This window comes from Grus americana, chromosome 17, assembly GCF_028858705.1.
Source record: "Grus americana isolate bGruAme1 chromosome 17, bGruAme1.mat, whole genome shotgun sequence".
Taxonomy (NCBI): Eukaryota; Metazoa; Chordata; class Aves; order Gruiformes; family Gruidae; genus Grus; species Grus americana.
In genome coordinates, this window is record NC_072868.1 from 7,048,184 (window position 1) to 7,070,796 (window position 22,613).

General features: G+C 46.5%; 2 protein-coding genes across 5 annotated transcripts in view; both read right to left on the reverse strand.

Annotated features, from left to right (window-relative positions):
* Positions 1-1,658: 1,658 nt before the first annotated feature.
* On the reverse strand, positions 1,659-5,635 carry OCSTAMP (osteoclast stimulatory transmembrane protein). The gene is made up of 3 exons (XM_054845495.1): positions 5,148-5,635; positions 3,197-4,241; positions 1,659-2,196 (listed from the first exon to the last, which is right to left on the reverse strand). Exons 1-3 carry the CDS (start codon positions 5,189-5,191, stop codon positions 1,855-1,857), a joined length of 1,431 nt encoding a protein of 476 aa, XP_054701470.1. The 5' UTR covers positions 5,192-5,635; the 3' UTR covers positions 1,659-1,854.
* Positions 5,636-10,415: 4,780 nt separating this feature from the next.
* Positions 10,416-22,613, reverse strand: part of SLC13A3 (solute carrier family 13 member 3) — a 34,607-nt gene continuing 22,409 nt past the window's right edge. For 3 of the 4 annotated variants that reach the window (XM_054845366.1, XM_054845367.1, XM_054845364.1), the window contains 9 exons: positions 22,151-22,336; positions 20,514-20,639; positions 18,042-18,137; positions 16,144-16,248; positions 15,012-15,109; positions 13,653-13,765; positions 13,130-13,291; positions 12,640-12,777; positions 10,416-12,033 (listed from right to left, as the gene is read on the reverse strand). In XM_054845366.1, coding sequence (XP_054701341.1) covers positions 11,848-12,033; positions 12,640-12,777; positions 13,130-13,291; positions 13,653-13,765; positions 15,012-15,109; positions 16,144-16,248; positions 18,042-18,137; positions 20,514-20,639; positions 22,151-22,336 — 1,210 coding nt within the window. In that variant the 3' untranslated portion in view covers positions 10,416-11,847. The remainder of the gene's footprint in view (positions 12,034-12,639; positions 12,778-13,129; positions 13,292-13,652; positions 13,766-15,011; positions 15,110-16,143; positions 16,249-18,041; positions 18,138-20,513; positions 20,640-22,150; positions 22,337-22,613) is intronic. The other variant, XM_054845365.1, reaches the window with a different exon arrangement.

Below are 22,613 nucleotides of genomic sequence, written 5' to 3' on the forward strand. Positions count from 1 at the left end.
CTGCTCATGGTTCCCTGTCACAGAACCCACCGAAACTGGTGTGATACCCACCAAAGAACTTTATAAAAATCTCATCCTTAGTCTCTTCTGCAAAATGGAAATGGGAGCACATCTCTGCTTCATGAAGGGTTTATGAAAGCTGCCACTCTGGAGGCAGAGTGGCAATACCTCACACTGATTATTATCCTTTCAAGCAGATGTAATTATGCTAATCAAGGCTTGTCTGATGCTGAATTTTTACAATCTAGAAGTGCAAAGCACCCAGGACTAGTAGTTAAAATTTAGTGGGAGCTGAGGGAGATTCTAGAGAAGACAGGAAGAACTGCTCTGGAGTCAGTTTTTCCTGATATGATTTTTTGAGGCTAGAAAGGGATGTTTCAGGAACTGCCTCACATGATGCTCCACTGCCCTGGCTGGGAGCTGGGCAGCATGTGTCTGAAGGATGCAATGGGACGCTCAGGGTGGTACTTAGTCCTCTTGGTCCATCTCTCTGGTCTCATCCACTACAAACCCCCATCTGAACCTGGAGGGCCCATCTCTAAAGCAAATCCAGTCCCATGCTGGTCCCCAGCACTTCACCATTTCAGCCTCCTCTCCCCATGCCCCAATCTCTTCTGAAGACCTCCCTCAGAAGGCAGGGAGAGTAACTGGACATTGCTTGGGGGGTTCCCCAAATGCTGCTGGCCATAAAAAAATTATTTCTTAAAGATTAATGACATCTCCTGCCAAAAAGATTAATCTTCCCAAGGAAAAACTTCTTTTAAAGATGTGCTTGTTGGAAGGCAACATGCTGCTGGGATGGTTTGCTGGCTGAAGGGGCTCCTCTGTTCTCCCAGCTATTTTAACCCCTGGCCTCAGATAATTTTGGCTACTTAACGAGCATGTGGAAATCTTTCAGGTTTCCCCACACAGAACAACACAGAGCATTTTCTACAGAAATCTCATGACAAAGTCCCCCAGTTGCTGTAGAGGCAGAAAGGTTCTTGGATTAATCATCAGAACAGCAGGGAATTAAGAAGCCTGGGGAGATAAATGCACCAGGGTTTTGTTAGATAGATGCTTAAAAAAATATAATCCAGACCTACTTTGTTTCAAGCACCTCAGAAGCTGAGAGAATTCAGTGCATCTGGCTGCAGATGCCACTTCACTTCTGTAATTTAATCTCATTGAGGTGCATTATGTCAAATAATTACCTTAATGAAGACTAACGGCAGAAGGGAGGAAAATAATAGAGATGCTTTGAAGAAACAAAGCTGCAAAGGTGCTTTGTTTTTAACCCGGCGCTGATTTAGCTCCTGCTTTTCTGGCTCTACCCCTTACAGAGGTGTCCGATCTGCCTCTCTTTCTGAAAAATTCCCTGAATATTAAATTAAAAGGAATAACTTGCGAAAGAAGTTCTCCAGCATGGATGTGGTGAGGAAGGTAAATGAGCTCTTCCCCCACCTTGACTCCCACATATTTCCCATTTAACCTTGCCTAACACTGGGGATATCCTCCAAGTCATCTGAGCTATCTCCCACCATTCCTGGAACAACTGACTCCAGACCTAGAATTAAGGAAAGGAAAGGAAAGGAAAGGAAAGGAAAGGAAAGGAAAGGAAAGGAAAGGAAAGGAAAGGAAAGGAAAGGAAAGGAGAAAAAAAAAAAGGGGGGGGGGGAGGGAAGTAAATGTAGCCCATTTTTCTCAAATTAATGCAACACGTGACATTTCACCTTTTTTTGGGGGGGGAGCAAATATTTTCCCCCAGACTTCACTCTCTGACTCTGGAAAATTAAACACATGATCCCACTCCACAAGCCTGTGCCCAGCCACTGCCACAGGTCTCAGGCATCCCTTGCATTTCCAAAAGTACCCTTAGTTTCTCACACAGGTTTTTTCCTCCTTGTGCTTCCTGGACAGCTTCTTGTAGAGGTAAAGTGCCCGCTTCTCCTCCTGACTCTCAAAGAAGGAGCCTGCGATTTTTCTGCACAGGCGGTGTGCATAGGTTTCCAGAAATACAGTGGCATAGAGGATACAGAAGAGCAGCCCCACGACGAGCAGCACAGAGGGGTTGGGAGGCATCGGAGGGCTGATCCTGCAGTGGGCAGAGCTGAAGATCAGATAATGGTGGTAGCTTCCTTCAAAGTCCTGAAGTGGTAATTCTTTGTAAGGAAGTTTTAAAAGTTTCCAAAAAAAGGGCAGAATCCCTATTTTAGCCTGAAATAAAGAGAATTAAAAGTTAAATGGGGTATGAAGAAACCAAAACCAACTGGTTACTACAAAAACATCAGCCTGGGGGTGTGCAATCACCGTTACAGCTTGTTTGGGTGCATTGAGAGGAGGACATTGACGTGCATGCAAACTTCGGGCTGAGCGAGAATAACCGCATGATGTGTACTTGGCATGGTGAGACCCAGGCCTATCTGTCATCTTTATCTGCTCTTACAGAGGTCCTAACAGGTATTCACTGAGGGAGATTTACAAGGAAACACTTAATGCAGACAGCAGTATTAGTGGCCGCATATTTGAATATTGGAGGGTTTTTCTAAGCCCTGATTATTTTACTGTAAACTCATCATAAGCAGGTATCTGAGCTAGGGAACCCTGGGGCTGGGGAAGGAGGAAGGCTGCATGGCAGAAGAGGAAAGCTAAAAAACTAAACCAGAACTAGTCCAGATAAAGTATATTAAAATAGAAACTGGGGAGGTTCGTGAAAAGGATTGCACAGGGTGACAACAAAGCCAGTGAGCAGAGCTTTCCCTTTAAAGAACAGCCACTGCAATAAGGAGACATCCTCACAGCTGAGACATGTATTCACCTGCTTCCCCCCTTCTTTTGTGCTTGCACCCGCTCTGCGGTGGGGGGGGCAATGCCGCAAGGACACCCGTTCCTCCACTCTGCCTAGGGAAGGGACCTGGACATACAGACTCTTTGCAGCATGAGGCACTATTCGCTCCTCTCCTCGCTCCCAAGGAGCTGTAATTTGGAGCAGCTAGATGCTGCTACTTGATGCACTGGAAGGAGCAACTGAGGTGGTGCCTCTACCTCCTCCCCTCCAAGCCTGGTACATTGCTTGTCCGGCTGGCTGCTGGGGAGGGAAGTAAGGGTTGTGTAAATAAGGCTACAAAGACTGCGATCCCCACCGCCGCCTCCTGCGATGTGGAGGATACACAGCAGGGTCCCCACACAGGGAAGGAGAGGGGACCCCAGCACTTACACTGTATTTGATGTTGAGAGTGACGGGCACCTTGGAGAACTGAGCTGCCTTTCTCACTGCAGTGTCTGCCACGCTGAACGCAAAGTGGTCCAATGCCACGACCACCAGCATCAGCATCAGGGCCACGGTGAGGAGCATGGCTTGCATGAGGCACAGCATCACTTCTTCCCGGGACAACTTCAAGCCTGTTGGTCGAATGAGGTTTTTGAATGGGCCCACCAGCAGATGAGTTGCTTTTCTGTCCACAGCTAAGCACTCCAGCTTCTTGGTGATGTAAAAATTGTCAAAGCGGAGGTTGGTGAGGTAATTTTTCAAATACCAGGTGGACTCAAAACAGAGATAGAGCATGGAGAGGCCAGCAACCAGCTTGTTGCCTACTCGTACAGAGTCTTTGACCAGTACCTCAACAGCCAAAAAGTCCCTCCCAATTTTCTCACCAGCAAGGTGCATTTGTTGGTAAATCAAGGAGCTGTTCTTAAGCAGTGAAAACTGAAAATGTCCATTCATAGGTCTATAAATATTAATGGAATGAATGTTTTCTTGTATTGCATCCCCAAACTCCCAGGAAGCCGTCTCTAGCAGAGCAGTTGAGTTCAAAAGACTCTCAGAGGAATTCTTGCAGATGCACTTAATAAGCTGCAGTATGGTTTTAATGTTGCTTATGATGTTGGGAGTTATGTTAACCACTACTATCATGGTGCAGGTTGACAAGAGAAGCTTCCGGCCTTCTTTGGTACCTAACGTAGGCATGATCATACTGAAGACACAACGGGCAGGATGCACCAAGAAAAGGGTGAGGAGAAGGAGCAGACTGAAGGAGACAGCCATTGCAACGGACAGATGCCAGGAGTACTCCAGGGAAGCAAACATCCAGTTGTAAAAGAGGCCTCCTATCACCGCTGTAACGCAGGAACACTGCAGAAACAAGGTCCACAGCTCTCTGCCATTTGCTGGGACAGGCTTGGAGTAAACCGACCATAGTTCTGCCACAGTCCTGCGCACCTTTGGGAACAGAAAGTCTTCACAGTAGACATGGGCTCTCCTACTGTAAGAAGAACAAGGAGGAAGTATGGAAACGCACTAATTAGGGGCTTTCTCAAGATGATCAGTCATGAGTCTTTAATGTCTTTCTCTGAGTGCCTCTGGTCTCTCTCTTCTCTACTTCTCTGCTAACCTGGATAGCTGAGACTGAGTTCTTCCCTGGAAGCACACAGGACAGTGAAGTTCAAGGCATTTCTTGAAAGATCAAATACCAAGTACAATGTGACAGCTCCTCCTCTAATGCAAGCACAGGAAAGCATTGTATTATTCTACAAAAATCATAATGAAGTCATTCAGAGGAGCCAACTCGTTGGCAGTGGCTAAGGGCGGCTTTAGCAGTTATTCAGAGGATGCTGGAGGGACAAAGAGGAGGCTTTTGGCTGCTGTGGAAATCGTGAGACCAGCTCTGTAATTTCAAGGTCTTCAATGGATAAGAGGCAGTCAAGTGAGAGTTTCTGATCTCCCTGCCTCTTAAGAGTAGACAGAACAAAAAACTGCAGGTTTAAGGGTGACAAATACAGAACTGATCAGAGAAAACAGTTTCACACTGAAGCTCCAATGCCAGAGGAAATCTCCAAGAACAAGAATCTGGCCACCGCAGACAGGATGAAATGTCCCATAAAGCTATTTAGATGTCTAATGGAAACAAACATTTGGGAAAGAATATAATCTCTCAGGCCTCACATCTGGAGTGACTCTCCGAAGACCAGAAAACCTGGTGGGGAGAAGGAGCCTCTCCCCAGGATTAAACCCAGCCAGGAGACCCCCATCTCTCCCCACCCAACAGCAGCCTCAGTTATCCTTAGAGGGAGACTTTTGACTAGCAAAGGAAGCTTTTCAGTGGAAAAAGGCCATTCAACAGCTATCAAGATGGAAGGAAAAGAGAGGGATTAAAGCAGACACTACATACCCAGCGGCAGAGAGGTGCCCCAGTCTTGCTCGAAAATTCTCCATGCTCCAGTGCCTTATTGCTCTGAGAGAGGATCCTGGACGCAGCTGCTGGAAGATGCAGGATAGGAAAGCAAGGCAAATGGTACCAGAGAGCCAGGACTCCACAAAAAAAAATAATGTTTTAAGGCAATTCAGATCAGCAACGCTGGCAATTCCTGAAGTGAGGGGGGAAAACCTGGTGTGTGAAGCCTGGGGAATAACCCTACCACAGGACAGATGGGATGCACAGCACTGCTTGGGCTTCACACTTCTTCTGATCTTACTGTTGTTGCAGAGAAGGCTTATTTTCCTGACACATAGCTGAAAAAAAATGAGTCAATGACATACAGACTGACGAAGATGGAACAAGCATCACATGTAACATGGAGTGTCACCATCAGTCATGGGGAAATCAGCTGTCTCATCCCAGCTGACTCTTCCTCCCACTGCCTATCAGCGAGCAGCAAGGTTAAGATTTCTCTCGGAAAGAAGGGGAGCTTTTCCTCTTTCAGACACCAGTCATGCCACAAAGGGCATGGTAGGATCCAGCAAACCATACGCTGATAATTGCTCATCTTTTCTGGCAGGCTGCTGCTCCCTGCTGAAACCATGAGCCCATGTGCAGGGTGCACAAACTGCTTAAAGGCTCATCTCACAGTCCTAGCCGAAGAAGATGAAGCTTCACGCTTGAATCTTTCCCAATTCCCTATAGCCAGCAAGTCCACTGCAAAGAAAGACCTGCCACAGCCAGGATTCCCAAAGCGCTAAGAAACTCCCAGACGTGCAAGCCAGAACGTGTGGTCCCCGTGGGACTGACTCACCTGACCCCTGGGATGTGTAGGGCACAGAGCTCCAGCCACCAAATCCACTCGCTTGGAGACGAGGACCAGCCCATGGGGTTTGCTCCTCAGTTATGTTTCCAAAGAAGAGGATTCCCTGTCCTCCGGTCAGCTGGCACACAAGAAACACGTACCACCGCTGCCTACCCCCTTGCAGCGAGCTCATGGGTTACAGGAGCCTCCCCTGGCTCCACCAAACCTGCCCCTTTGCCAGCCACTCTCACACTAAGCCCCCACTTGTGGGCAAAGGAGACACAGCTCCCCAGCCCCCGCTGAGCCCACTCAGCACTTACAGGCACCCATTGTCCCGAGAAGAGCCCTCCCGCTGGGTGGGAACCACCAGCCCCCGGGATGTTCTCATGCTCCCCTGGGCAGGAGAGGGCAAAGGGCTGGAGTCAGCCCTGTCCTGGCCGTCCCTGGGGATGGAGCACACGGGGCTCTGCTCTGCAGCGAGCGGTAGGAGAGCAGCACCTTCCCCAGGGGACACAGCCGGACCCCACGGCAGCAGCGGTCATCGGAGGACGAGCAATCATGAGCACAAGTGGGCAGAGCAAACCTCCGTCTGCATCCTCAGCCCTTCCTGCAGGTACCAGGCAAGGCCCTTTCCGCCCTTGCTGCTCCACTCAACAGCTCTGCTTTATTGCTAGAGTTTTTCTTTTTCCCACATGGCTGGTAGAGCGAAGGTTTCCTCCTGGTGCCCTGGAGCTTGTGCAGAGGGCACAGATGCCAAGTGAGAAACTTTGACTGGCTCCAGCCGGGAAGAGGCACCAGCCAGTCGGGTGTGAAAGAAAGTGCTATTTGTTTGGAGCATCCATAGCAATTGCTTGCACAGGCCATGAATTAGGTCTTGAATTCAATTTGCAGACTATAAAGGACCACCCCAAAAGGCCCATAGCTGTATCCTGCAAAATTCATCAGGTTCTCCTTAGTCTCTATTCTGAGATTAAACTTCTTTCTCACTGTATTTCAGAGCTAACTGATCTTAGCATCAGTCCCTGGGACCCCATCCAGGCTAAGTAGGTAGCTTTCTGGGCAGAAAAAATGTTAGCAATAGACCACAAAGAACAAAAAAAAACCCAACAACCCTCAAGTCCACAACGTAGTGATGAGGTTTTTTCTGAGTCTGCTGCGTCATCTGGCAAAGGAGAGTTGAAGTCTGGGGGGAAGCTGTGTTTGACCAGTAACTCCAGGCAGCACCAAGAAGTGTTTGTATGCAAAGTCAGACCTAGATTTTCGTCTGGCTCAACTCAGAATTGATGTCTGCAGGCTGGACTATGGGGGTTAGGAGGGCTGTGGCATAAGGAGAAGCTAAATCTGGGATATCTTATACCCCGAACTGATAACCCGTAAATGAGCTAGAACCATCAATGCCTAACTTTCCCTAGGACACAATGAACAAGCTTGCTTTGCTAAAAAATAAATAAAAATGTGTGTGTTTATGGACATACACGAAGAATCGTGGGCAAAGGCTGGGGAGCAGGACACGGCTTGACCACACATCTCAGCGACGCAACTGTGACATCTTGCGGTCACATCCTGCTAAAGTACCTCAAGGTCTGTCTTCATTTCAGCTCATAAACTAGTCTGTGGGTGGAAGAGTTTTAAAGAAAACTGGAGAAGGAGAAACAGGAGGCTGGCGAGCCAGTGATGGGGAGGCATACGCTGCGTCCTCTCAGGATGCTCCCAAGGTGCCTTTTCCCACCCCGTGTCACTGGGATTTTGTGGCCCGGCTCCCAGGTGGTATAAAGGGGTTTTGCATTCTTGACAAACTCCAGTCTCTGTACAGCTAAAGCTCTAAAATTTTCTAACATCCCTCATTTGGACTCTTCAGCACTGCAGTAGGAGACAAAGAAGAGACCCACATGCCTGGAACTAGCTTGCTGTAACAGAGGGCTTCGTTTGTAACGTAGCCAGAAAGCACAGCCTGCCTTTGCTCCGATTAGGGATGGTGACTGAGCTTGTACCCACCAGGACGCAGATTGTAAATCCCTTTCTGTTTGCAGCCCGCAGTGCTCACAGAGTGGGTCCCTGGGCATTCCGGACAAGAGCCTCTTGGCAAGACCCCTGCAGTGACAGGGTAACCCCGCGGTGGTGACGATGGTGGCAGGGGGTGCAACGTAAAGGAGCAGCTGTATCACAGGTAGAGTGCAGGGTACGTGAACTATACAGCTTAAGAAAATGACTGGGTAAAGAAGACGAATAGAGGGCTAAAAATAAGATGATTTAAGGCTGAAGATATTTCTCCATGGCAATATCATCAGCACCTGTTGATCACGTTATTCTGCCAATTCAAGAAATTGAGGGTGTGGGAAAGATGAGCCCATTAGTGGTAATTCTTTGCTTGTTAAAAATCATGTGCAAATGAACAACTTACGGTGATACAGAGCCAGGTCATGTCATCTTAGGTTTCTACTATGGCAATATAGAAAAATCCCAGCAATATCCTTTCAGCGACTGATGAGGGATAAACATGATAAGGGAACCAAGGCTATCTAACCTGCAACAGCTGAATTTCACGTATCATACCGGGCTTTCATTTGTTTCAGGAATCTTTCCCTCTCTCTCCCGAACTTCCAGTGTCGCTGCTGGGTGCAAATCGGCTGAGCACAGCGCTGGAATCGCTCACTGCTGTAAAGACCCATATCGCAGCTTTTTCTGTGTGAACCGTTTGTAAATGCGACTTGAATGCTTCTGGGATAAAAGATACTACAAAATACTTTCCTACTGTAAATAAACCAGAATGATTTTCCTCCAAGTGTCTCAGGAGAACATGTGGATGTTGGTCCAGGATTGGATGGGGAACATCAAAGGAGTAAAGCAGATATTCTGGATGTTGCATTTCAACGCGTGAGTGGCATTTCCTGTTAATTAAAATTCACAAGCAGGCTGCTAATGTGAATGGCTTTTGTGATGGTTGTTGGATTTTTACATTCCTTGAGAAACGGTGCATAGGCAGGCAAAGTTCCTTTAAAATAACACAGTCAAAGTAGTAGAAGGTTAGCACAGCACTTGAAATGCCCTTTCCTGGGAATTTTCTTATCTCTACTCACATCACAGACCCTTCAAGAATAATGGGGTTGACTTACCATTAAAAGCTGCTTTTGGCAAATTTTAGTACTAGCAGCAACAAATGGAATCAGAAATTATTCACGCGGGCCAGTTCACCCTTGAACTCCAGAAATACTGAATCTTAAAATTCCCATTAAAAAAAAAATTAAAAATCAAGCATTCCAGACTAGTCCTACTCTCACAGATGCCTGGATATGAAAAAGCAGAATTAGGTAATGCTGTTGTCCACACACCTTAAACCAGATCCTCTGGGGAGCCCTGGGAAATGCAGAGGCTGCTGATAGAGCTGGCAGAGCCAGGTCTTTGACTGAAGTAGAGGTTTAGGATCCAGGTGTTCCTCACACCTTTCCCAGGTCTGCCAAGGCCCCGTTGTGTGACCTTGGGTAAGTCACTGGTCCCCTCAGTTTCCCATGTCAGCACAGAGATAATAAACCTTCGCTGGCTGCATTTGTGAAGTACTTTCTGATCTCCAGACAGACAGTGCCACAGACATGCCAGGACGCTGGCAGTGATTTTTGGAGACTTCTACACAAACTTTGTGGTCTCAGTTCTGCTTTCATGCCCAAGTAAAACTGTCCTCCTAGATTCAACTATGACGCACCAAGCCAGAGCTGAGACTGAAAGTAAACCCACGACCCCTACATCTGCAACGGAGCTGGATGTTACCCTTTGAGCCTTGAAATTAGGCAACCCAAAGGCCCTCGCTGCCTGTCCTCCAGGCTGCAGGGACAGAGGCAGCTCTGTTCCAGTGACCGACTCTGATCCCCTGCAGCTGCAGCTCTAGCCACAGCAAGGCAGCGGGACAGCAGGGCTCCTTCCTGCGGCGCCTGGCCACGCAGGGTACAGCCCGTTCCCTGGCCCTGGGACAGCGATGCCGTTCTGTTCACGGGACAGCCGGCTGGGAAAGGGAACTGCAGGGAGCAATTTTCCCTTGCTATTCACCCCTTCTTCGCTTCCCTTCGCCATCCAGCCCTTCTTCGCTAAGGCATAACGAGGAGCACCCATGCAGAATGATGGTGCCCAAACCCAGCGCACAGCTGGCACGGAGCTGCCCCATGGAAGCGGAACAGGGATACGGAGCATCCCCAGCAGAGGCGGCTGCCGGGGCTGCACCTCTTTAGCACAGCAGCCCTGAGACACCGGGCTAGGAACCTTCCCCGTCTTGTCAGTCCTCTACTTAACAGGGCTCCATTTTGGCTCGGACAGAGAGGGAAACCTCAGTGCCCTCCTGCTCCTCCTGGGGAACCACTGCCCAAATCAGGGGGTGAAGCTAGGGCAGGGGGAGGCTTGGGTTTTGCTTTTCTCCTCTCAATCTACAGAGCAAACAGGACGATGTGACATGCTAACAAATGTGCTTTATTGTACATTTTTCACAATCATTAAGGATTTTGTTGAACTTAAGGATTTTGTTGAACTTGACTGATCAAAGTTCCACATTCAATTGGTTTTGGCGGTTTTGGTTCAACCCCCACGAGTCCCCACCTACCATGCGACCCTAGGGTGCTCCCCGCAGCAGTTGTGGCTGGTGAGCATCGCCCTGCCAGCTCTCCCACCCGGCCCCGGGGTTTATCAGCAGCACAGGAGCAGGGGGGATGCGCCGGATCCCTACGCCGGGCCAGTCTGCCTTGCCAGCTCCACCAGTTTACATCATCAGAGAAATCTGTCCCTGCACAGGGATCCAGTCAATCACCTTCCCTAAACCAAGAATCATATCCTTCATCTTTCAATCCATCCATTTCAACGACTGATCTTTTAAATTAAATATTTGAGATTCTTACAGAAAATAAAAAAAAAAAAAATCAGATAAAATAGTGATTGAAATCACAGTCAATTTGCAATGCTTTCATTGAAAGTACCCAAGCAATCTGATCTAAAAAGATGTTAAGAATCAAAGCCTATTTTTCAGAAATGTCAATAATATTCCAATGCAAATTGTCCACTGTCCTGTGACTCAGCGGGTCGCTCATGAGTGAGTCAATCTCATAAACCTAAGACTGGCCACATTCACCAATGGTGAAACACCACCGATGTCCAAAGTTACGTCAGAAATTAATTTGGTCCCAAACCCCCATCTGTGTACTCAGTGCAAAGAACCAGGCAGCAATTACTGTCCCAGGTTTTCAAAACACTGAACATGTTTGGAAACAAACTGTTGCCTTCCTGTTTCCAAAGCTTGAAGTAATGCACCGAGTCCTATCAACACATCTCCTGAATCATCCCTTCACACACAAACCTGAAGAAATAGTCTTCATCCTCCATGAGAGAATTACTCATGAGATGGCAATGAGACCCCATCCTTCACATCCTGCTAGAAGCACCCGGCAACGCCGCCTTCCCCCCCGGTCAGATTCTGATACACTCACTCACGTTGGGTTGCACATAAATAATCCAGTTGCCTCCACCCTGTTCCCAGGGCTGCTCTCCAAGACGAGGTAGGGTATCAGAAGCTAGAGCAGCAAAGCTCACTAGATTTCATGGAGGGAGAGGCATCTACACAAAGATGCTCGACGCTTACAGGGCTGTCCAGTTAACAACCACCTACGACAGATGGACTCTGGGAGAGTCTGATTGGTACCTGTGGAAGGTGGGGAAAGATCTTCAGAGAAAATAACAAATGGATGTTGTGACACTGACCAGTATTTCTAAAAAATAAAATTAAACCAGAGGGTCCCATACGGTGTGAGCAGCCACGTGGCTTTCCTCCTGTGCATACTCTGATGATTCCAGTGCCCAAGTCCTAAGTGAGTGAGTCCTTCCCCAGAGGTGGCTTGTTCATATTTTATTTAGCGCACTTAAAGTGACATTTTCTACAGCTGTCAAGAGTGAGGTGGCATTTTCTGCATGAATGTTGGCCCATGCAGGGAAGGTCCCCAGCTGGAAGATGCTCTTGGCCCATGTGTTCATAGCCAAGCTAAGAAGCAGAACTCCCATAAGATTCATGAGCAACCCGGTTTTTGCCTACAAAAGAAATACAAAGACAACCGTTGAGTTTAGACTGGACATCTACAGCATGTGAAGCATGAAGCTATTTGAATATAAACATTATAAAAATGGAAGGGTTAATTGCTGTTAATTTTAGCAACATCTTAAGCAGGCTTTCTTGAGCCACAAAGGCCATTCTGCAGATGCTTACCAAGCTTTGATCCATCAAAAACATTAACATCTGTTTAGCCTCAGGAATGCAAGGAGGAACTGGGACCAAGCCTAATTTTACTCATAAGCTTTATTTCACTGAGCTAGGGAACTTTTTCTGCATTCAGAAACCTATGAAAGTTGAGCTGCTGACACTAGCAGGAACAGGAGCAGGGTCTGGGAGATGCTGAGCACATTCAAGAGTAGCTTTGTCACCATTTGGAGCTACGGTGGCTCCAAGTTTCACAGGGCCAGATGTCATACAGGCTCCTTCCATATCCCTGTGCCTTCAAACACTGCTGAGAACGGTATCAGACTTCTGTCTTTTCACATTACTACATACTGAACTAGTAACAAGCTGGAAAATTCATTTTTTAAACACTCCACTCAGGCTGATTGTTTTCAGCATTTTCTGTATCTAAAAGAACTTACCATATCCTTGACCATCAAGTGTCCAGAAGAAAATGCAATTGAGTTAGGAGGTGTTGAGACTGGCAGCATGAATGCGTAGGAGCATCCTATAGTGCCTGGTATCATTAAATAGAGGGGATTTACTTTCAGACGAATGGCCTTGAAAAACAGAAAGGAACAGAAATTTTACCTTGAGGATTAGGAATCACAGGCAGATATATCAAAGAATGCAAATAGCAAGTGCACCGTGCAGATCTGTATCCCAGACTTCATGACAAACAAGCACATATCTCGCCAACAACATCTGAAGGATTATTACCCTCCAGTGTCCACGTTACACTACAGGCACTTGCTTTGTCGCTCCCAAGGATTTCAAAGTGCCTGAAGCCCAGGAGCAGGAGAACCATACGGCGCCTGTGCCAGCACAGACACAATACAAACCTGCCCATCCGAGGGGCAGAACGAGGAGGAGAGCAGAGGAGCAGCTGGTCTTGCCATGGGACTACCTTACCAGCTCTGCCAAGACAGGCAGAAAGATGATAATTGTGGCTGTGTTGCTGGCAAACTCCGTGAATAAGGCGATGACAATGGTGATGAGGATGACGGCCACGGGCGGTGGTACGCCCTCCAAGGGATGCAGACGGCCTCCTATCCAGACAGACAAACCGGACTCCTGCAGAAGGGGAGAGCAAACAAGCTGGAGAGTGGAGCTCCTGCATCCCTGCAGGTGAACTGATCCTCTCCTAGAACTGCAAATTACATACGACCTTCACCGACCCACACAAGCACCTATGTGCAGTGTCCTCAGGGTATTTAACAGCAAGCAGTTTGAAAGGAGTTGCAAGATGTCTTAACCTCCTTAGTTTTCTGCTGCGCATTGTTATCACTTGGAGTTGAAAAACATGTCCTTCAAGTGTTGTCACCCCACAGATGCAAACCTCCCAGAGCCAAATGAGAACCCCAAGTGACACTCTGATAAAATTCAAGTCTGTTGGGCAGGGTGACTGCAACGTGGCATCTGGAGAGGGTCTCACCTCACAGCCCTTTGCCATGGCAAAGCCTCCTCCAAGCAGCAAGATGATGTTCCAGGGCACCGTCTCTTGGGCCTTCCTCCAAGTCAGCAAGGGCTGCGTCTCAGTGTTTGGTGCTAGATGAAGAGAAAAACCCAAACACCCACCCAAAGAGGAGCACGTCAGTCATCATCTGACAGAATGATATCATGAGCCTGACATCAGTGCTGAAGCTCACTAACCATGAGTTGCTGATGGTTAAAATACACATATGGCATCTCTTAAGCTAGACAATTAAAAGATCATTTAACTTAATATCAGATCTTAAAAAAAGGAAAAGAAAAGAAATTCTAGCACTTAAAGTATTCTTTCAGGCTTTCTTGAGGGAACATTCAATATCAGGTTATTTTTCTCTCTGTGACAGACATAAACATTGTCCTCAACAAATGGGAGTAATGGAAGGAGGAAAAATTCTACCATTTGAATTATGAAGATGTTACTAATTTTCCACTTGCCGTTCAACAGCCGGCGAGTTTTATAGCAAAGAGCTCATCTCCCCTAAAGGCCATCTCTTAATACATGATGAAGTGAGCTCTGGCATATGGAAGAATGCACTAATGGTACTGTAATTTTTTGTTGAACAAGGGCACACATATTTTATCCAGAGGATAACATCTTTCTGTTTATGGAGAGCACAACAAATGTGCACGACTCAGAGCAGCCGGTATTTTGTTCCCACAGACCCCAGGTGGTGCTGCACCATCCACGAAGGGCCGTCATCAGCTGCATCTCCACATTAAGACCATCTCCTATTCCAAGTGGCTTATGTATTAAAATTTGTATCACATTTCTATTTAAGAAGACAGACCCAAGATCTCAAAACACTCCTGGTACCAAAACCTCATGGAGAGTTTGGGCTTTAGGAGTTTAAATTCTAAATCACTCGGGAACTGAGGAAGGGTCCCTATTTTTGAGTATGGACAACTCGCCCAGCTCTGCCCTCTCAGAGGTTCATGCTCCCCGCTGAGGGACAGGAGCTGTTTGGAAGCCAGCAACCAAACCTCTGTTTCACAATCAGGTCTGCTATGGTAAGTCAACACCGATTTCAGTTTGCTTCAACCCACTGTGGCATCATCTCTGACAGCTACATGAGCAACGGAGTCATTCCTGCAATCGGCAGCTGGGCAGTGACTGTTAAACCTCTTCTGGCACTACAGAAAAAAAATCATCTGTACGATCAAACCACACCGCTCCAGACGGCCAGCACAGCTGCCGTGGGCTGGTGCAGGTCCAAGGGGGGATAGTCCTGGCTCTTGCTCCGTGCCTGCCCTGCCAGAGCACAGGCAAGGGCAGAGTCCCTGCCCGGAGGGGTCTCCTACTCACCTTTCAAGTCAAACCACCACCTGAAGGAAGGTTTTTGCGAAGGGAAGAAGAACAGTATAATCACAATGGTGATTCCTGTAACCGCATCTGAGATAAACCTGTCCAAAAGCAGCAGAAACACTTGTCAGAAGCACAAGCCTGTAAAATTACAAAGTTTATGAGAACAAGGATTTACCAAAGAAGATTACAAGTTTCCATCAGGTTTGAATAATGCTCCGTTGTTCAGTTCTTTTCTTTTTAATTCCCTGTCGAGCTACATTTCTACAGTGGGCTGTGAACCTCCTAGAAAAGCTGCCCTACAAATGTAAAACCCAAGATCTAATCCCCACCGCACTGATGCTCTGGCTGTTCTGATTGCGGAGTCACGGTTGGTCCATGAGGGGTTATGAGGACAAGTTTCCTCAGCTCATTGCAGCAAGGAAGGGGAGCAGAGCCCAGAGCATCTTATTCATATGAACTCTTTGCAAAATGCTCAGACCTAAGGTGAAAGGCAGGCTCCATCCAGTAAAGAGCTTAAGCATGTGTTTGATTGTAAGGAGCTATTAACTGAGGAGGAAAAAGTCCATAACTACTTTGTTGTATTAAGGAATCATTCATTAAGCTAGGGGTTTATTTAAAAACAACAACAACAAAACCCCAAACAAACAAACAAACAAAAACCACAAAAAACCCCCCAAACTATGAAGGTCTCTTCTGTTAAGAAATAACAACACTTGCTCTGAGCTTTAGCATTCCCAAGTCCTATATTTGTTCGTCTTCCCAAGGTATGGATGTCACAGGGGAGACAAACTCTAGCTCCTGCCATCTCTCTTCAGTCTCCAGACCCCCAGTGAAATCAGTGGATTGCATACAGAATTCAACATTTCACTGTGAATGTTCCTATAAACAGCATTCCCAACATTAAAAACCTAGGCATGGCGTCAGGTAGACATATGCCAACTTCCCACCGGGCTTCATGTACCTTCTCCAGGAGACAGAAACAATAAAGCTGGCTCTGCTACGTGAAGCTCAGTTTAATTCATTCCAGGAAACCTGAGTAATAGTGTTAAGCAATCACTCAGAAACCCAGGAATCTCAACGACTGAGAAATGCTTTTGAAAAATGTGACCATGGAATGAAAATAAAATCTTACCCTGGTGCAAACAAGCTTGCCCAACCTGGAATGAATTTGGGATCCCTGGAGAAAAGCATGATTGCAAACATGCAGAATAAGAAGAAAATTGCCTGTTCTGCAAACCTAAAATGAAAAGAAATGCAGTTAAAATGCTGATGTGCTAAAGGGAAGCTAGGACAGGTACTGAGCTCAGGCTGCAGCAGCTTGAGTGAGAAGTTAGGCTATTTTTCTAAAAATAACTACAGTGAAACATTGGAATAGGTTGTAAATCTATTTGCAAATATTGATATTTGTCTGCAATTATCTCTTATTGGAAGACACTAAGGAGAGACAAGACGGGCATCAGGAATGCCCAGACCAGGTGTCACAACACGCGCATGCAAGGTTGACCCTCTGGCTGTGGCAGAGAGGAAGGGCCAAGCAGCTTCTCATGGTCACGGCTCTCACCACTGCCCTCTGGGATGTCCCAAAGGCACAGTCAGCTGGGGATGGCTTCCCTCCAGTTCGGGCAATGTCAAAGGATGTCTGAGATTTAAATCATATATGAGACAGCAGGAACGAACTTCAAGGTCAAAACCTAAACAGTATCCCTTAGACACATGACACACAGCAGGGGAAATGGCAATATCATTCGCTAAGTATCAGGCTTGACTCTAGTGGAGTCAAGATTTAACCAAGACAATGCCTCAAAACACCGTTTAAAATCTCTTTGAGCACAAGGAAGGGCATTTAAACCATTGGGAAGAGGCCACTTGCACTGATTTTAAGTTATGGCGTTGCTAATCAAATTGGTAGAGCACAGCTTAATGGACTTTCTCACTCCTAGACCTCAAAGTAGGACTTTGATTCTTTCAGAGACATTTTGCAGGCTGCTCGATAATGTACTGAATGGAACAAATAAACCAATTTCTTTCATTTACAGCACAGGCACAGACAATTGTCTTTGAAGAACCACTCCATTTTCCACACAACAGCAATAATTACAAAGTCGATAGCATGACACAAACATCGTTGAATCTTCACAGCATTGCTGTATGAAAATATTATTTTACAGATGGAGAAACACAGACCACTTAAGGTTAAGACCTATAGTTTTGAAAAGCTTCACGAGCCTTGGTTGCCCAGAATATCAGTGGCTGGTTGGACATACCTAGGGTTTGATTCTTGGAGACAATCAACTTTTCCTGCTTCCCCTTTTTTTAGCATTTCTCCTAAGTCTAAAACTCATATTTCTTTCCGTAGGTTCCTTTCTCCAAAATACGATCCCCATCATTGCAATTTGCACCAAGCTTTTTCCAGAAGACAAGACCTTTGAGAAACTACAATAAGAAGCTAAAAAAGTCTTGTTCTTCCTTCACCTAATACAGTTGAAGGAGTTATTCAGAAAAAAATAACGTATTCCATGACATGGATCTGACTTCTTTCTATATACTTTCTTTGAGCAGCTCTTAAGCTTTCTTAAAGTATATCCACAATCCATATGATTCATATCTATCATACGATTCATCAGCCTTCTCAGCAAATGCTTCCTGCTTCACACAACAGATATGCACAAACCTTCAAAATTCAGCCTGCGTTGGTTAGTACCTAACGCACACAGAATTGTTTTTGTCCCTGGAGTAGAAAAATTACAAACAGTAATTAAACAACCGAGGATGAATTCGTTCTATAATACGAACTTTGGTCTTGAGCAGATTTGAGTACGAGCTGCTATTTGCAATTATTCCTGCTAGTGAAGGTGGAGAGACTGGAGCGTGCAAAAAGCACACTTCAGCAGGTTACAAACACTCTGAGAGGAAACATCTATTTCATTTTCTTGTAAAAAATTCCATTTCCCCCAGTTCTCCACTCCTAAGACAGGACATTTCCAACCCGCTTGATTTATTTTTCATTTCAGTCCCGACTTCATGACTCACTTTGTTGGACCCAGTTTCTGATAGTCCTCCTTTATCACTTGTCTGGCTCGGGCTTCTGCATCCTCTCTTATATTTGACTTTTTTGTTCTCCAGCCCCTGCCAAGAAACACAGTTATACCTTTACATGCCTCTAACATAAGTGACACAAAGCAAATGCTGCATTTACTACTGCAGCATACGCTGCACACACGATGCACTTCAGCGCCTGCTCTGCAAGTTTCAAAGAGCTGCACATTGCTGGTGGCTCAGTTCGCATTATCTTCAGATCACGAAGACTGATGATGAAGGTCTCTGGTGCAGATACAAGCAATAACACCCTATTTTATATATCCTTTCTCTCTACATTCATACAAAGGAGACCCTGCAGAGGTTAGGAAGTTTCCTCTCATTTATATTCTGAACTGCTTCTTCCAGCATGGGCTGTGACTGCCAAAAGAAAGTCCCAAGATTGCAGGATTCCTCATCTCTAGCCGATACCTACTTGGGCAGAATAACTAGGAAGAGGGTGACACGGAAAATAAATCTGTCCCTTCACTTCTCAACTCACTTGCAATTTCCTGGGTGATCCCAGGATGCTGCTGAGGATCAACAAAAATGTGAGGAATTTCTAACTGGCTGGGAATGTTAATGTGCTCCTGGCTAAGCCTCTTAGATCGGCCGTGCTGACCGCACATATTGTTTGATTCTTTGTAGTATGTGCATAAAAATGATATATTCATATCTCACACCTCATCTCCCATCACATTCTATGCCACTGAACCTGGTTTCTAACCCCACCTGTGATGCTGATTAAACCTAAAAACCCCAACTTTCTGCATCAGATGCATCCATCTGGCCCCACGGTGCCTGTGCTTCCTTAATTCATTCACTCTTGCAAAGGATATCATGGCTGGATCTTCTATGTTGATCAGGGATGAATGGTTGATCATTCAGAAATTCCTGAACCTCAAAGAGATATACTTGGTCCTTTCATTTCTTATTTTTTAGGTGGGATGTTATTGACGGCAGCATCATCTCAGCTCAGCCAGCTTATACCTAAGCCTTTTAATGTCTTTCGGATTCAAGCAAAGCCAACCTGCTGTTGGAGCCATGTCCATCTGTACTGTGCTGCAGACACCAAGGACTCGCCCCCATAGAAAGTCCAGCCACTATCCCTGAGTCGTTACAGTCAAAGCAGCCCAGCAAACTCCTGCAGAACCTCGGCTGTACTCGTGCAGCTTTGCAATGTCTCTTCCGAGGCACCTCGCCACTGGGGAATACTGGTATCTGCGCTGGCCCAGCTATCCCAATAAAGCCGAGCCTTGTGCTGACAGAGAAAAGCCAAACAAAACAAAAAGCATCACGTTCTCCAAGCACAAGAGCAATTTTGCATTTCACCAGGGGGTTTGGCCAGCACAGCTACCTCTTCCCTCACCTGATCCTCCAGGGCCGTGCCCCAACCCTCACTGCAGGACACGGGAATGCAGGCTCCGTGTCGCAGGAGCACGCGATGCAGAGCAGCGCAGGTCTCAGCGTCTGCGAGCTGGCGGAGCACCCCACAGCCGCACACAGAGCCCCCCGTGAAGCCCCACGAGCATTTTAAGGACCGTCGTTTGGCATTTTCTGGACTGAAACTTTCCCATTGATTTTTTTCCTGTCTCTGAGACAATGTAAATATTTGGACACCTGTTCTCTTTCCCCTCTCCTCCTCTATTTGCATTTTCAACTCAAAATAACAATTAAAGACTTTTTTTAAATATTAGAAATTCTGTATGGTCCCTGGAGGAAGCAAGACTGTGCATTTGTTACTATGACATACGAGAGTGTGTAGGCAGAAAAAAGGCTCCAAATGAACCAGCATGGCAATGCTGCAATCATTTTAAGTAGTGTACACCAGGGGTTGCATGTATCCAGCAAAGATTTACCAGAAAAGGATGTTATTCTCAGTTACAGATTAACACGTTGTTGTAAAATTAAGTCCTGTTGTGAAGTAATCTTTCTGAACCCAAGTTTCTGCCCCAGGAACAAATCCTGGCTATTTTTGTGTTGTAGAAGATTTTTGCTATTAATTCCAGGGCAACCAAGATTTCACGCTGGTATTCAAAGTTTGATTCTGCTTTCCCTTCTGTCAATAAAAATATCCCACTGACCTCCACAGGACCAGGCCAGGCAGTAAAACAACCTTTAAAAATTGTATGCTTAAATGAATGAATATGTACTACATATTCTGTGCAGATATGTATTTCAGTTAGATAAAGTATATGTAGCTATGAGATATCTTTAAAACCCTCCTGGTGTATATTAGCTTCTTAAAAATAGAGGACTTGTTATAGCACGAGCATCCTGAAGTTAGTTATGACGCCCCCCCCCATCCATAAGATTATCCTGGGTGATATCAGTAGATTTATTATAAGAATCGTGATGAACAGGTATTTTACAATGCTGGTATAACCAGACAACATATATGTATATGTATAGTGAATATAAACGTACCTCAGGTTAATTCCTCCATACAGGATGGAGATCCATAGCCATCCCAGGAGAAGAAAAATCAGCATTAAAGGAAACGCAAACATAAACCAAGAACCAAAGTTCACCACATCACATTCTGGAAAATAACTAAGCAAATGGGAAAAATCAAGTTAATGCAAGAAGGGAAAACAACCCTTCAATTTAAGGGTAAACAAACATCTGAAACCAGCAGCAAAATATCCCACAAACTTGCCAGTGTGCATTTAAAAAACTATTCCTCTGTGTGCATTAGCAGTTATCTGGGCACTAGGAGATCTGGGGAGCGTTGTGTTGGGACAACCCCCCCAGGCCACCGTGCCCCCAGACTCACCCAGCCCAGCCGTGCAAGCCTCCACGGGAAGATCTGAAAATCTCTCTCCAGATGGCTGATGCTTTCGAAGAACGATACTCCTGAACCCCCAGGATTAAACCTCGCTACAATAACTGCTGGGGAGTCTGAACAGGAACCTCATAAGGGTGCTGTACATGCCTAGGAGAGCCTGAACGTACTACTTGTAGAGGCCAGCAAAAAAATACCTGTGGGCACTTAGGATAGTACAAATCTCTGTTCCTAAGCACACAGGAGGCATCTTTTATGACTAAGAAAACAGGTCAGAAGTAGTAGGTTCCTTATTTTCCTTTCTACCATGCAGCGGTAGATATAATTACTCACAAAACACTATGCAGCCTGTTTCGTCAAAACAGTTACCAGATTAACAGTAAACGTGTAGTCAAGTCCCATTAAATTCAATGGGATTAAGAGCATCAGTAAGGTGAAGCACATATGCACCGGTTTGGCTGACAGCCTGCCTGGGTACGCGGGAAGCCTGCTTATTACAGCTGAGGCTGATGTAACCGCTCTCCGCTTTCATCTGCTCACAAAGTTTCCCAAAATGCTCTGGAAGGGCATACGTTTTTCCAAATTAGTTCTCGGCACAGAAGGGAATGTGTGGTGATATTTAGAAGTGTGACCAGCAGGTCGAGGGAGGGGATCCTGCCCTTCTACTCCACTTCCGTGAGAACCCCCTGCAGTGCTGCGTCCAGCTCTGGGGGCCCCAGGACAAGGACATGGAGCTGTTGGAGCGAGTCCAGAGGAGGCCATGGAGATGATCCGAGGGATGGAGCACCTATGCTATGAGGACAGGCTGAGAGAGTTGGAGTTGTTCAGCCTGGAGAAGAGAAGGCTCCGGGGAGACCTTAGAGCCCCTTCCAACCTGAAGGGGCTACAGCAAAGCTGGCGAGGGACTGGTGACAAAGGCAGGGAGTGACAGGACAAGGGCCAACGGCTTTAAACTGAAGGAGAGTCAATTTAGATTAGATATTAGGAAAATATTCTTCTCTGTGAGGGTGGTGAGGCCCTGGCACAGGTTGCCCAGAGAGGTTGTGGAGGCCCCATCCCTGGCAGTGTTCAAGGCCAGGTTGGATGGGGCTTTGGGCAACGTGGTCTAGTGGAGGGTGTCCCTGCCCGTGGCAGGGGGTTGGAACTAGGTGATCTTTGAGGTCCCTTCCAACCCAAACCATTCTGTGAGTCAATATGAATTTATGAATTTCCTACAGGGATGATGAACACATCTCTGTTTTCCAGGATTTACAGGGCTCCCCAGGATGGCCTCCCATACCTCTTTAGCTGTCCCAGAAGGATGAGGTTTGGTGCAGTTCCCGTCAGCGTTGCTGTACCTCCGATGCTGGCTGCATATGGGATTGAGATGAGGAAACCTTTCCATATATTTGCTTTGTATTCCTCCTCCTTCTTTAAGTCTGAGAGACCATCGCTGGCAACCTCCTTCTCCTCCGTCAGATCTTTGCTTTAAAATAGTCCAAAAGAGAATCTGGTGAAAGCCCTGGTTTAAATACGGCACAACCACTTCAGAGCCTTGACAGACGGAAAATTCCCGGTTTTTAGAAATCCAGGCTAACACTGTCCTCAAGGACACCTAAGCAGCTCAGTGCAGCAGAGGGGTCTGCTTGGTGAACTGCCACCCGGGACCAGCAGCCTTGCAGAGGGCAGAGCATCCTCAGCACCCGTCCGTAGGAGCTGAGCGTGCACGTGCCTTGCCCAGCCCCTCAGCAACTTGTAACACT

What these genes read in the sequence shown, in the direction of transcription:
- OCSTAMP (XM_054845495.1), bottom strand. Translation starts at nt 5,191, where the DNA reads ATGGAGAATTTTCGAGCAAGACTGGGGCACCTCTCTGCCGCTGG. An exon ending in GGGCACCTCTCTGCCGCTGG is followed by an intron (nt 4,242 to 5,147) that starts GTATGTAGTGTC and finishes TTCTTCTTACAG; the next exon opens with TAGGAGAGCCCATGTCTACT. An exon ending in CTCTCAACATCAAATACAGT is followed by an intron (nt 2,197 to 3,196) that starts GTAAGTGCTGGG and finishes TCTTTATTTCAG; the next exon opens with GCTAAAATAGGGATTCTGCC.